The sequence below is a fragment of the Mastigoproctus giganteus genome, chromosome 9, assembly GCF_048544385.1.
Source record: "Mastigoproctus giganteus isolate SK-2022 chromosome 9, ASM4854438v1, whole genome shotgun sequence".
NCBI lineage: Eukaryota > Metazoa > Arthropoda > Arachnida > Uropygi > Thelyphonidae > Mastigoproctus > Mastigoproctus giganteus.
Genome location: NC_143583.1, coordinates 202256745 through 202271945, shown reverse-complemented (window position 1 = coordinate 202271945; position 15201 = coordinate 202256745). Strand labels below are relative to the sequence as shown.

General features: G+C 38.3%; 1 protein-coding gene across 1 annotated transcript in view; it reads right to left on the bottom strand.

Moving 5' to 3' along the window:
• Positions 1 to 15201, bottom strand: part of LOC150081034 (uncharacterized) — a 152674-nt gene that overhangs the window by 57465 nt on the left and 80008 nt on the right. Inside the window, exon 5 of the mRNA XM_090380895.1 lies at positions 9553 to 9628. Within this exon, the coding sequence (XP_090237021.1) occupies positions 9553 to 9628 (76 nt within the window). The remainder of the gene's footprint in view (positions 1 to 9552; positions 9629 to 15201) is intronic.

The window sequence follows — 15201 nt, the reverse complement described above, 5'->3', positions numbered from 1 at the left end:
GAGCCTTAAATTTATTTAGGCTATCAACTTCCACAACAAGGGATGGAAGTCTGCTCCACCAACCAACTACCTGCTGGCTAAAGGCAAATTTCCGCACATCTATCCTACATCTGTCTTTCCTCAATTTGAATTTGTGCCTTCTCAGGTGATTATTCTGAGCAAGAGGCAGAATCCCACCAGCATTGAGCATGCTCAAACCATTCAAGGCCTTATACACCTCTGTCAGATCACCTCGCCGGTGCCTAGTCTCCAGACACTGTAATTTGCAAAACTTAAGCCTTTCTTCATAAGAGCAACCCTTTGTTACATTCACTAATCTTGTTACTTTTCTCTGTATTCGTTCCAGCAGCTCTAAATCCTTCTTGAAACAAGGCCTCCATCCTGTTTGTTTGTTTGTTATTTGGTTTTTAGGAGCATTAGCAACTAAGGCCATATTTCTCCGGGAATATGCGGTGGTCATTCCCTTGACCTTTCCGCATCCTCTGTATTTGGTGGTGACGGGCTCAAACCCCGGTCTAATCAAGAAGCGTGTGCTCCTTCCCACCTGGCTACGGAGACGCCCCTCCAGACCTGTATACAGTACTCAAGGTGTGGCCTGACCATTGCCTTATACAAGGGAATAATCACCTCCTTATTCCTGCTAGAAAAATTCTGTATATCATTGATAACACACCATGAGCTACTCTTCCAGCCTGTCTGCACTGCTCAGAGAACTTCATATCTGCCTGCACAATTACCCCCAGGTCCTTTTCATTCTCTAACACTATCAGTGTAGTACCACAGAGTTGATACGATGCTCTGGGGTTGCTGTTTCCTATATATAGTACTTTACATTTGTCAAGGTTAAACTTCATTTGCCACCTCTCAGCCCATCTGCTTAACCTTTCCAGATCCTGTTGCAGCAGCATAGCGTCAGTAGTGTCATTAACAACCCTGCCAATCTTTGTATCGTCTGTAAACTTGGACATTAAGCTTGATATATATCATCATCAATATTATTTATAAATACAGAAAACAATAATGGACCCAACACTGAACACCGAGGGACTTCACTAATAACATTAGTCCACGATGAGCAGTGTCCATTGATTGCCACTCTTTGTCTTCTGTCCATTGATTACCACTCTATGTCGTGATCACAGGAATGAAAATTACCAAATAGGGGTGAGTATGAAATTAAATAGGGATTATTTGTCTTCGCGCATGTGTTAAATACGAATCGGAGATCAGATATTGCCGGCGAACATTAACAGAATTCTTGTGTAATTTAATTTCTATGATTTCTGCAATTAATAGTCATGTATAATTATGTTGGACACTTAAAGTATTTTGGCCTCGTTAAATAAAAAAGTATGTTTTTCATTAACAGTGTGAAAGGCTAATTCTGACACTGCCGAACGAGAAACACGAATTGAGGCTGCATGTTGATTAACATGAATATTCAGAGGAAAATGCGTCGAACCTTGGTAAGACAAGTTGCAATCACTGCAAGAAATGTTGTATACCAAGTCATTAATTTGTGTTGCGAACGAGGAAAGGACTGAGTGATTGTTCAGTGTAGTGTGTAGTGTGTAATTTCCGTATTGGGGCCTGGCCACAATTTTAAATTCGGTATCTTTATAAAGAATCTGCTAAGCTGTTTGTGCCACTGTTCAACATATGGGACAGAAATAAAGTATTTTTTGATATTACTATTGTTGGTTGGTGTAGTATTTTGTAACCTATCCTTAGCTTGTACCCTAATTCAGTTTATTGTAGCAAGGGGATAACCCGTTTAAGACTCTGCTGGTTAATATTTGTATTTCTGAGCCCAAAGCAGATTCCGTCGTTGAATATTTATAGGCATTTAGAAATTGATTAAAGATAACTGATCTTTTGTAGGTGAACGGGTGATAGCTGTTATAATGTAGAAGCATATCGGTGTTTGTAGATTTCGATAGATGCTAAATTGGATTTTATTCGGGTCCCGAGTAAGCATAAAATTTAGAAAATTTAATGGCTTTGTATCCGTATCCTCCCTTTCCAATATAAATTTGAGTCTAGAATGAATATTATTAAACAAATGTAAAATGATGTAGGATAGGATACAAAATACTACACCAACCAACATAGTAATATCAAAAAATACTTTATTTCTGTCCCATATGTTGAACAGTGGCTCAAACAGCTTAACAGATTCTTTAAAGATACCGAATTTAAAATCGTGGTCAGGCCAATACGGAAATTACATACTATACTGAACAATTGCTCAGTCCTTTCCTCATTCGCAACACAAATTACTGACCTGATATACAACATTTCTTGCGGTGATTGCGACTCGTCTTACCAAGGTTTGATGCATTTTCCTCTGAATATTCGAGTTAATCAACTTGTGGCCTCAGTTTGTGCTTCTTGTTCAGCAGCGTCAGAATTAGCCTTTCACGCCATTAACAAAAAACACTTTTTTATTTAATGAGGCCAAAATACTTAGTGTCTAACGTAATTATACGCGACTATTAATTGCAGAAACCATAGAAATTAAATTACACGAGAATTCTGTTAATGTTTGCTGGCCATATCCGATCTCCGATTCGTGGGCTTAAGCGCATGCACAAAGACAAATAATCCCTATTTAAATTTCATGCTCACCCCTATTCGGTAATTTTCATTCCTGTGATTACAACATACAGTTGAAAAGCGTTGTCAGCTTCAAGGAAGGAAAATCGTTTTGCAATTTTTTTGTTAAATTCTTTTAATTAATTTTCTTATTTTTAATTGTGTTAAATTGATTTTTAATTATTTGTTGCTCTAATGTAAGATTTTCGATTTTTTTGTTTTAAGGGGAGGTCCCCATGGACATAATTACGGCTAAGGATTTCCTTACTTCCCTTGCTGTCTCCTTCAATATAACTGGATAGATAAAAAAGGCACCTGCCCCAGGTGCCTTTTTTATGTTTAACTTCAACAATTTCTCCTCCATTTTGTTCTCCATTTTTACAAAATCATTTAGCTCCCTGTTAGAGTTTAGTAAATTTCTGTCCTCCCCTTTCTTACAGAATTCCTCATGTGTGAATGTAAATGCGAAATACTCATTTAGTTTGTCAGCTATCTGAGCAGGATCATCAACAGTCGAACCATCAACATCAAGTGGACCAATCCGATTCATCTACTTCCTTCTAGAGTTTACATAAGTAAAGAGGCCTTTGTTGTTTTTCTTTGCATCCTTTGTCAAGGATTTCTCATAATGAGCCTTTGCTTGCCTAACCTCCTTTGTGTCTTGATTGATTACAGACTAGCTTATATCTGCCATAGGCTTCTGTGTCACTTGACAATTTATATGCATCCCACATATTTTTCTTCTCCGCCACGAGCCTAATTAGTTCATCTGACATCTATTGAGGTCCAAATCTTGAACAGCATTTCTTAGTTGGTATGATTTTTTTTTTTTTTTTTTTTTGGGTAGTTGTTGGTGCATTGGCTTCTGTGGCCATAGTGCACCTCCCAAGGTTTTTGCAGTACTTTGATCCAAGCCCGAGGCGGGATTCAAACCCGCGACCTTTGGGTTGCCAGGCAGGCACTTTACCCACCCGGTCAGCTAGTTGGTATGAAAAGCCTAGTAGCTTCCAAGATTAATACCTTGAAGGCTTCCCATTTAGAATTTTCTGTTTTAAACATCATCACTAGATCCCACTGTATATAATTTAAAAACAGTCTTAGACCACTGTAGTCACTTTTATGAAAACAAAAAACCTTTCCCTTTACCCTTGATGGAAGTTACATCTTTAAATAAATCCCACATCAAATAAATTTTTTCTGTTTATACTCCGGCAAGACAACCAAGTCAGTAGAGTTTACAATAAATCGTCAATACAAATATTTATTGTATTTAGTAGTCACGGGTTTGAACCCCGGTCCATTCAAGGAACGCGTGCTATGCACTCTCACTCCTGACCACTGGGCTACGTCAGGCCTAAATTTTCTGTTTATACTCCGGCATGACAACCAAGTCAGTAGAGTTTACAATAAATTGCCAATACAAATATTTATCGTATTTAGTAGTCACAGGCTCAGTACCTGTGATCACTGTTGCCTAGTGTTTCCTTTATCTGCAATTTCTTAACAGGTCTGTAATTACCTGTGTCATCCTTTGATCCCCCTTTGTGAATTGGGGACACATTTGTACCTCTCCAGTCTACAGGGAACTCCCCTGAGTCCAAGGAAACTTTCATAATTATGGCTAAGGGTTTGCTCACTTCCTTTGCTGCCTCCTTTAATATAACTGGATAGATCCCGTCCATCCTAGGTGCCTTCCTTATGTTTAACTTTAACAATTTCTCTTCCAACTTTTCTCTCAGTTATTACAAATTGTCTTAGCTCGCTGTTAGAGTTTGATAAACATCTGGCATTCTCCTCCTCGAATAACTCCTCATGTGTGAATGTAGATGCAAAATACTCATTTAGTTTGGCAGCTATCTGAGAATGATCATCTACATTCAAACCATTGATATTGAGTGGACCAATCTAATTCATTCCCTTCCTTTTAGGGTTTATATAAGTAAAGAAGTCTTTGCATCCTTTGCCAAAGATTTCGCATAATCTGCCTTTGCCTGTCTAACCTCTTTTGTGATTCGATTACAAATTGACTTGATTGATTAGCTTATATCTGCCATAGGCTTCTGTGTCGCCTGATAACTTATGCATCTGATACATTTTTCTTCTTTGCCACGAGCTGCATTAATTCATCTGATACCCATTTAGGTCTAAACCCTGAACAGTATTTCTTAGTTGGTATGAAAAGCCAGGTACTCTCCAAGATTAAGTCCCTGAAGGCTTCTGATTTAGAATTCACTGTCGGTAACATCATCAGTTGATATCACTGTGTAGAATTTAAAAACTTTCTGAGACCGCTGTAGTCACCTTTAAGAAAGCAAAAACCCTTCCCCTTACTCCTAATGGTAATTACATCTTTAAGTAAATCCCTCATCAGTACACTGTGATCACTGCCACCTAGTTGTTGCTTTATCTGCAGATTCTTAATGCATGAAGAATCACTGCTGATAATCAGATCAAGAGTATTACTCCCATTGGTTGCCTCTCAAACATGTGGCTGTAGAAAAATCCACAAAAGGCTTGCTAGTGTGCAAGTGACCAAACCACAAGTTCCAGTCAATATCTGGAAAATTAAAATCCCCATTATAAGACATTCTGATTTACTGACCCACTATTTCTCTGCACAATTGTTCATTGTACTCATCGGATTCATTAGGCCTATAACACACACACACCTCTCATTTTCCCTTTCCCAGTGCGTATGTCACACCACACTGACTTAAAATTGCATTGTCCACCAGTTTCAATTGGATGCATTTCCTTAGAATTTATATAATAAATAAATAAATAAATAAATTTTCTGTTTATACTCCGGGACGACCAAACGGTCAGAGGAGTTCACAAATAGACAGAATACAAGAAACAGCACCGTATTCAGTAGTCACGGGCTTGAACCCCGGTCACTCAAGGCACGTGTACTTATGCACCCGCGCGCCTGACCAAACCCCTCCTCCCTTCCTGTCCTGTCTATCCTTTCTGTGTGCAATTTGTACTCCCCAAATTGCAATTTTTCACTGTGTATATATCTGTGTAGCACCACGTCTCTGATTTCCCAACAACATCTGCTTTTGATGTCTTGACTCGCACTTCAAATTCATCAAATTTATTTACAATACTCCTAGCATTGGTGTACATGCAAGTATATATACACCTAAGAGTAAGAATAGGTGTATACATACACCTATTCTTACTCTTAGTTACCCTAACACAATAAGTGTATTTACTTGTTCCATGATGACAAAGCGAGGTCTGCAGTGTATTTATGAATTTACAAAGCGAGTGTATTTACTTGTTCCATGATGACAAAGCAGCAGTCTGCAAAGCGAGGTATTCGGGATTTCCTTGAAATCCCGAGTGCCTCGCTTTGCAGACTGCTGCTGATTCCAATAGAAGCAGTGCAAGAACACTTTCGCCTCTGCTTGTGGCTATTGTTAATCTATTGGAATCATGGAACAAGTATCATGGAACATTCTATCCCATGAGCCTTGCAAAATCTCTCCAGGGCCGAATTGATTGACATGGCTCTCATCATATACTCCCTCCTATCATGTCTGGGCAGATTTGCAGACAATTTCAAATTTGACCCTAACTCACGACTTTTTTTTCAACATTGACATGTAGGATTAGCGTTAGCATTAGTTGAGGCATATGATGCAAGAAAGCAAGCTTATGGAGCATCAGCCAAATAAAAAAAAAAAAAATTCCCATTTCACCCATCTGGTCACATGTTTGTCTAGTTCAGCCTTAAATTTATTTAAGCTACCAACTTTCACAACAACAGATGGAAGTCTGTTCCATCGATCAACTACTTGCTGGCTAAAGGCAAACTTCTGCACATCTATTCTACAACTGTCTTTCCTCAATTTGAATTTATGCCCCCTCAGGTTCTTAATCTCAGCAAGTGGAAGTATCCCATTAGCATTGAGCCTGCCCTTCTCTGTACTCTTTCTAACAACTCTACATCCTTCCTAAAATGAGGCCTCCAGACCTGTCAAGGTGTAGCCTGACCATTGCCTTATACAAAGGTATAATCACCTAATTGTCTCTGCTGGCAAAATTCCTATATATCATTGACAAGACTCTATGACCTGCTCTGGAAGCCCATCTGCACTGCTCAGAGAACTTAAGTTACATAAATAAAGTGATATGGTTTCAGAGAAATTATAAGATGTTTGCAGGACATTCATGTTCTTTCATCTGCTTTTATAGCCAGCAGGATTTAAATTGCACTCATAATGCAATGGTCTTAATTCTTACAGCAGAACAATCTTGCTTTTCTAACAAGTTGCCCTGCTATTGAAAATTAACAGAAAATCTGTCACAAGTTTAAATTACTATTTGTTTAAAAGGTGAGGTCACTATGACAATCTGTTTCAGAACTAACTGGTCCTTGATGTCTGATTATATCACATTTCCCATGATTAAAAATTGAAAAATCACATCTTTGTGCAGTAGCACAATGCAAGTATGTTACTTTTCCAGATTTTATAGTATGTGGAAAATCATAGTTCTTACTTGAATGAATTGCTAATTAGCTTTGCACAGTGAACACAAGTTCCACATATTTTATGTAATGCACACTAACATGCCTAATGGGCAATTCGTTAACAAAAATAAACCATAAATTGCAAAATTATTTAAAAATTTGGAATTTAACGGCAAAGCTAGACTTTTATTATTTTTTGAGAAAAGATGGGGGGAAAAACTGTTATGACAGTGAGATAGAGAAGGTGTCAAAATAAGTCAAAAAGATGGTGTCTCCATAAAACTGAAGGATTAGCAGGTATGCAGAACTCTGTATTAAAATTAAGGCTCATTTTGCTGATAATTTATTTTATGGTATCTTGTTTTATCATAAGGTTTTATTTAGAAAGTTATTTATTTTTCAGCTGCTACTCTAACCAATTCTAGAAAAAATAAATGCTCAAGGCATAATAATATACTATGAACTTGTAATTTACTAAAGAACTCTCAGTGTAAATACGCAATTCTTTATTTGTAGTAATAAACTACAGTAGTAGTGTGAACAGCATCAATTTAATTGTATCTCATATTGTGACTGCCTTCACAACAAGTTACCATGTATTGCACTACCTCGAATAAGTAACACTTCATCGATGATAGGCCAACAAGTCTTGAAACGGTGTCATCTGGGTGGTGGTATCCACTGAGAATAAGTAACAATAGTCTTCTCCATTGGTGAAGAGTTACTTATTTGAGGCAGTGCAATTCATGGTACCTCATTGTGAAGGCAGTCACAATATGAGATACAATTAAATTGATGCCGTTTACACTACTATAGTTTACTACTATGAATGAAGTTCTTCAGTGTAACTAATTCTCATAGTCAACTTTGTCAAAATTTCACTAATTAAGATATATGCACACACAGTAACCTTTGAAAAGGTCAGAGAGTGTGTGTGTGTGTAGTAGTAGTAGTAGTAGTAGTGGCACATGATGCAAGAAAGCAAGTGTAGGAGCTTATGCAGCATCAGCCAAAAAAAAAAAAAAAAAAAAATCATCACGCCATTCCCTCCAAATGCCTGTCCAGTTCCTCCTTAAATTTATTTAACCTATCAACTTCCACAACGACAGATGGAAGTTTGTTCCAGCAATTAACCACCCGCTGGCTAAAGGCAAATTTCCGCACATCTATTCTACATCTGTCCTTTCTTAATTTGAACTTATGTCCCCGTAGGTTCGTAATCTGAACAAGTGGAAGGATCCCATCAGAATTCAGCGTGCTCAACCCATTCAAGGCCTTATAGACCTCAATCAGATCACCGCGCAGGTGCCTAGTCTCCAGCCACTGCAATTTGCAGAACTTAAGCCTCTCTTGGTAAGAGAATCCCTTCATTCCCCTCACCAATCGTGTTGCTCTTCTCTGTACACGCTCAAGCAAATCTACATCCTTCCTAAAATGAGGCCTCCAGACCTGTACGCAGTACTCAAGGCGTGGCCTGACCATTGCCTTATACAGAGGGACAATCACCTCCTTTTCCCTGCTAGCAAAATTCCTATATATCATTGACAAAACCCCATGACCTGCCCTAGCAGCCTGTCTGCATTGCTCAGAAAACTTCATATCTGACTGCACAATTACTCCCAGGTCTTTTTCATTTTCTACCACCTTAAGTGTAGTACCACACAGTTGGTACGTTTCTCTGGGGTTACTTCTACCCATATGCAGTACTTTGCATTTGTCAAGGTTGAACTTCAGTTGCCACTTCTTAGCCCATCTGCCCAAATTATCTAGATCCTGTTGCAGTAGCACACTGCCATTACTGTCATTAACAACCCTGCCAACCTTTGTGTCATCTGCAAACTTCGACATTAAGCCTGATATACCTTCATCAATATCATTGATAAATACACAAAACAACAGTGGACCCAACACCGAACCCTGTGGGACTCCACTAATAACATTAGTCCATGAAGAGCAGCACCCATTGATTACCACCCTCTGTCTTCTCCCACTTAACCATCCTTTTATCCATTGTAGCAACTTACCCTTAATACCATTCTGCTCCAATTTGTACAGTAGTCTTTCATGCGCAACAGTGTCAAAAGCTTTCCTGAAATCCAAGTATATGATATCAAAATTATTTTTCGCATCCAGTTCCTTTGTGACCACATCATAATAACCAATCAAATTTGTCAGACAAGACTTTCCCTTAACAAACCCATGCTGTGTTTGAATTATTGCTGCAGTCTTGTCTAGATGATCCTGCAATGCATCTTTAACCAGTGACTCCATTATTTTACCCGGAACAGAAGTTGTGTGTGTGTGTGTGTGTGTGTGTGTGTGTGTGTGTGTGTGTGTGTGTGTGTGTGTGTGTGTGTGTGTGAGAGAGAGAGAGAGAGAGAGAGAGAGAGAGAGAGAGAGAGAGAGAGAGAATTATCTCTAACTTTCTCCATTAAGTTAACAGTGATCATTCCTAACTGGCAATGTTTAAAACTTACTTTGGTTTTCAGCTGGGAACTTCATAAAAGTACATTTTTCAGGATGCTCAGAATCAAGCTTTCTTAGTGGCGGTTCCTGCAAACACAAAATTATTTACATGTGATTTTTTAGATATAAACAAAAAAAAACCCATGCCAAAAGAACTAATATTTAAATTAAAATATAAAGTAACTTGTGCACAACTACAATTAATAAATGATTAATAGCCACCCCTCATATTTGTTTCTTAGTGAATATATATGAATAATTTTGTGACATAAGCATTGGGAGATAAAAATTGCGAGTAGGAGTGTAGGAGTATAGGCCTAATGACTCCGATGAGTATAATAAGAAACTGTACAGGGAAATAGAGTGGGCCAGAAAATCAGAGAGTCTTATAATGGGGGATTTTAATTTCCCAGATATTGACTGGAATTTGTGGGTTGGTCGCTCACACACTAGCAATGCTTTTGTGGATTTTTGGACAATTGTTTTCTACATCAGCATGTTCGGGAGGCAACTAGAGGGAGTAATATCTCTTGATCTGATTATCAGTAGTGATTCTTCATGCATTAAGAATCTGCAGATAAAGGAACCACTAGGTGGCAGTGATCACAGTGTGCTGAAGTGGAATTTACTCAAAGAGGTAACTAACATCAGGGTAAAGGGAAGGGTTTTTGCTTTCATAAAGGTGACTACGGTGGTCTTAGACAGTATTTAAATTTTATACAGTGGGACCAACTGATGATGTTACCAACAGCAAATTCAAAATGGGAAGCATTCAAAGAACTTATCTTGGAAGCTACTAGGCTTTACATACCAACTAAGAAATATTGTTCAAGGTTTAGGCTTAAATGGATGTCAGATGAACTAATGAGACATATGGCAGAGAAGAAAAATGTGTGGGATATATTAACATGTGACACATTAACATGTGACACAGAAGCCTATGACAGATATAAGCTAATCTGTAACCAAGTTACAAAGGAGGTTAGGCAGGCGAAGGCAGATTACGAGAAATCCTTGGCAAGGGATGCAAAGAAAAACAGCAAAGAGTTCTTTACTTATGTAAACTCTAGAAGGAAGGGGATGAATCAAATTGGTCCACTTGATATTGATGGTTCAACTGTTGATGATTTTGCTCAGGCAGCTAACAAACTAAATGAATATTTTGCATCGACATTCACACATGAGGAGTTATTCAGGAATGCCAGAGATGTATTCAACTCTGGCAATAAGCTAGATAATCTTGTAATAACTGAATAAAGTGGAGGAGAAATTGTTGAAGATAAATACAAGAAAGGCACCTTGGGTGGATGGGATCTATCTAGTTATATTAAAGGAGGTAGCAAACCCTTAGCCATAATTATGAGAGCTTCCTTGGACTCAGGGGAGGTACCCCATGGACTGGAGGTGTGCAAATGTGACCCCAATTCACAAAGGAGGATCAAAGGCTGACACAAGTAATTATAGACCTGTGAGCTTAACTTCTGTTCCAGGAAAATTAATGGAGGCACTGGTTAAAGAAGCACTGCAGGATCATTTAGACAAGACTTCAGTTATAGCTCAGACACAGCATGGTTTTGTTAAGGGGAAGTCTTGCCTGACCAACTTGATTGGATACTATGATGCAGTCACAAAAGAACTGGATGCAGGGAATAACTTTGATATTATATACTTGGATCTTAGAAAGGCTTTTGATACTGTTGCACATGGAAGACTGCTACACAAATTGGAGCAGTGTGACATTGGAGGCAAATTGCTGCTATGGATAAAGGGGTGGTTGAGGGGGAGAAGACAGAGAGTGGTAATCAATGGACACTGCTCATCGTGGACTGATGTTATTAGTGGAGTCCCTCAGGGTTCAGTGTTGGGTCCATTACTGTTTTCTGTATTTATAAATGATATTGATGATGGTATATCAAGCTTAATGTCCAAGTTTGCAGACAATACAAATGTTGGCAGGGTTGTTAAGGACACTACTGACGCTATGCTGCTGCAACACGATCTGGAAAGGTTGAGAAGATGGGCTGAGAGGTGGCAAATGAAGTTTAACATTGAAAAATGTAAAGTACATATGGGAAACAGCAACCCCAGAGCAACGTATCAACTCTGTGGTACTACACTGACAGTGGTAGAGAATGAAAAGGACCTGGGGATTATTGTGCAGGCAGATATGAAGTTCTCTGAGCAGTGCAGATGGCCTGCAAGAGTAGCTCATGGTGTCTTGTCAATGATATACAGGAATTTTTCTATCAGGGATAAGGAGGTGATTATTCCTTTGTATAAGGCAATGATCAGGCCACACCATGAGTACTGTATACAGGTCTGGAGGCCTCATTTCAAGAAGGATGTAGAACTGCTGGAACGAGTACAGAGAAGAGCAACAAGATTAGTGAATGGAACAAAGGGTTTCTCCTATGAAGAAAGGCTTAAGTTTTGCAAATTACAGTGTCTGGAGACTAGGCACCGGCGAGGTGATCTGATAGAGGTGTATACGGCCTTGAATGGTTTGAGCATGCTCAGTGCCGATGGGATTTTTCCTCTTGCTCAGAATAATCACCTGAGAGGGCATAAATTCAAATTGAGGAAAGAGAGATGTAGGATAGATGCGCGGAAATTTGCCTTTAGCCAGAGGGTAGTTGGTTGGTGTAGCAGACTTCCATCTCTTGTTGTGGAAGTTGATAGCATAAAAAATTTAAGGCTCAGCTGGACAGATATTTCGAACAAACGGAGCGATGAAATGGAAATGTGTTTTTTTTTTTTTTTTGCTGTATAAGCTTGCTTTCTTGCATCATATGCCTCTGCTAATGCTAATATGCTAGGCAATTTACTATTCATTATTACAAATGTGCCTTTAACATTATGGATAAGGCTTACTAACATTGAACAAAAATGCTTTTTTTTATTTACTTGTAAAACCAATTAAATCAAAATAATGTTTGGATTACTTCCATTAATATTTACTAGTATTATAATACTAATACTGACTGAAGTGATTCAGGCATTATTTTGATTTAATTAGTTTTACAAGTAATTACAAAAAATAACTTTAAAACTTTAACTTCTGGAAGACAGGAGAATATCAGAAGAAAGGGTAAAGCAGATTTTTTTTTTTTTTTTTTAAATCTAGACTTGGGATATGATATTCAATTTCAAAGACAACTTGCACATTTTAAATTATGATCATAGGACTGTTTACTAGCACAGCGTACTTTCAAACATTAGTGTACATAGGATTTTTCTAGCTACAAATTTTTGTTTGATTTGTCTGTTAAGCCCCACAAACTGATTATCGCTGCTTCAAAGAGATTAGTGTTGCAGAGTAACCTCTTCAGAAATGTTGAGTCAGAGTGTTGTTCATAACAATGGCCCTGTCATCTAGATCTAGCTGGAGGTGACACCAAAAAAAGAGATCTGAATAGAGTTTTATTTCTTTCACCTAGCTCAATATTCTATCACGCTCAGCATTGCTATGAAAAACTGATAAAATGCAAATAATGACTTAAGAAAATTTGTTATATTTCAAGTTTCCTTCCTGTACTTTGGACAACAAGAAACCAGTCAACATTGAATTCTTTCTTTTGTCATAATTTCTGGTAGGCTCTCAGAGTGAAACTGGCAGAACTGATACTGCAAACATCTATTTCAATGATATGGAGAGGTGCCGGAGAGTTGTTCAATAAAATTTCAAAATTGAAATTGATGCATTGCCAAATGATTACATTTGTACTATCTCAGCATTTATCAGAGCATCATTTTTCAGGAGACACTTGTACTGTTAAGCAGATTAAATCAGAAGAATAATTAGATAATCATGATTTATTATGCTTTAATAATCAACTTCAAAAATGACAGAGGAAGATTTAGCAACTGCTGCTCTAATGAATTTACACATCACATCCTTTAACATAATAAGAAATAATGATCTCAGTAAGCATTAGTAGAGGCATATGATGCAAGGAAGCAAGCTCATGCAGCATCAGCCAAAAGAAAAAAAAAAAAAAAAAAGCTCCCATTTCACCCCTCTGTTTGTTCCAAATACCTGTCCAGCTCAACCTTAAATTTATTTAGGCTATCAACTTCCACAACACAGGATGGAAGTCTGTTCCACCAACCGACTATCCGCTGGCTAAAGGCAAACTTCCACACATCTATCCCACATCTGTCTTTCCTCAATTTGAATTTTTGCCCTCTCAGATGATTATTCTGAGCAAGAGGAAGAATCCCATCAGCATTGAGCATACTCAAACCATTCAAGGTTTTATTCACCACAATCAGATCACCTCGCAGGTGCCTAGTCTCCAGACACTGTAATTTGCAAAACTTAAGCCTTTCTTCGTAAGAGCAACCCTTTGTTCCATTCACTAATCTTGTTGCCCTTCTCTGTACTCGTTCCAACAGCTCTACATCCTTCTTAAAATGAAGTCTCCAGACCTGTATACAGTACTCAATGTGTGGCCAGACCACTGCCTTATACAAGAGGATAATCACCTCCTTATCCCTGCTAGAAAATTCTTGTATATCATTGACAAGACACCATGAGCTACTCTTGCAGACCATCTGCACTGAGTAAGTATGTAGGATTTTCAAATTCTGCATAACATTCCATCCCCTCTAATAGTGTGCCTAGTTTTTCCTTGTATTTATTCAAACTATTCACTTCAACAACACAAGATGGAAGTTTGTTCCAACAATCAACTGTCTGCTGGCTAAAGGCAAATTTCTGCACATCTATCTTGTAGCCATCCTTCTTCAATTTGAATTTATGCCCATTCATATGTGCAGTCTGAGCAAGAGAAAGGATGCCATAAGCAATAAGCTCATGCAATCTATTCAAAGCCCTAAACACCTCAATTAGATCTCCTCATAGATGCCTAGTTTCCAGATGCTGCAATTTTCAGAACTGAAGCCTTTCTTGGTAAGAGCGTCCCTTCCTTCCCTCCACTAATCTAATTGCTCTTCTTTGCTCTTCTTCCAACAGATCCACATCCTTCTCAAAATGTGGCCAAAAGTTCTGTGTGTGTTACTCAAATTGTGGCCTAACCACTGCCTTATACAATGGGATAATCACTACCACATCCCTGCTAGCAAAGTTCCTATAAATCATTCGTAAAACCACATGAGCTGTTCTAGCAGTCCATCTGCACTGCTCTGAGAAGTTCATGTTGGACTGTACAATTACCTTTAGGTCTCTTTCGTTATCCACCACCTTGAGTGTGGTACCACCTAATTGGTATGTTATTTTGGAAATACTGCTGCCCATATACGTTATCTTGCCTTTACTAATGTTAAACTTCAACTGCTACCTTCTCATCCCAACTACCTAATTTATCTAGGTCTTGTTGCAGTAGTATACCTTGATTCCTGTCATTAACCACCCTACCAACTTTTGTATCATCTGTGAATTCAAACATTAAGCTAGATATGCCATCATCAATATCAGTAATAAATACATAAAACAACAATGGACTCAGCACTGAACCCTGCAGGATTCCAATAATAATATTAGCCCAAGAAGAGCAGTGCCCACTGATAACCACTCTGTCTTATACCACTTGGCCATCCCTTTATCCATAGCAATAACTTGTTCCTAATGCCAGACTGCTCCAATTTGTACAGCAGTCCTTTAAGTGCAACAGTATCAAAAGCTCTACTGAAATCTAAGT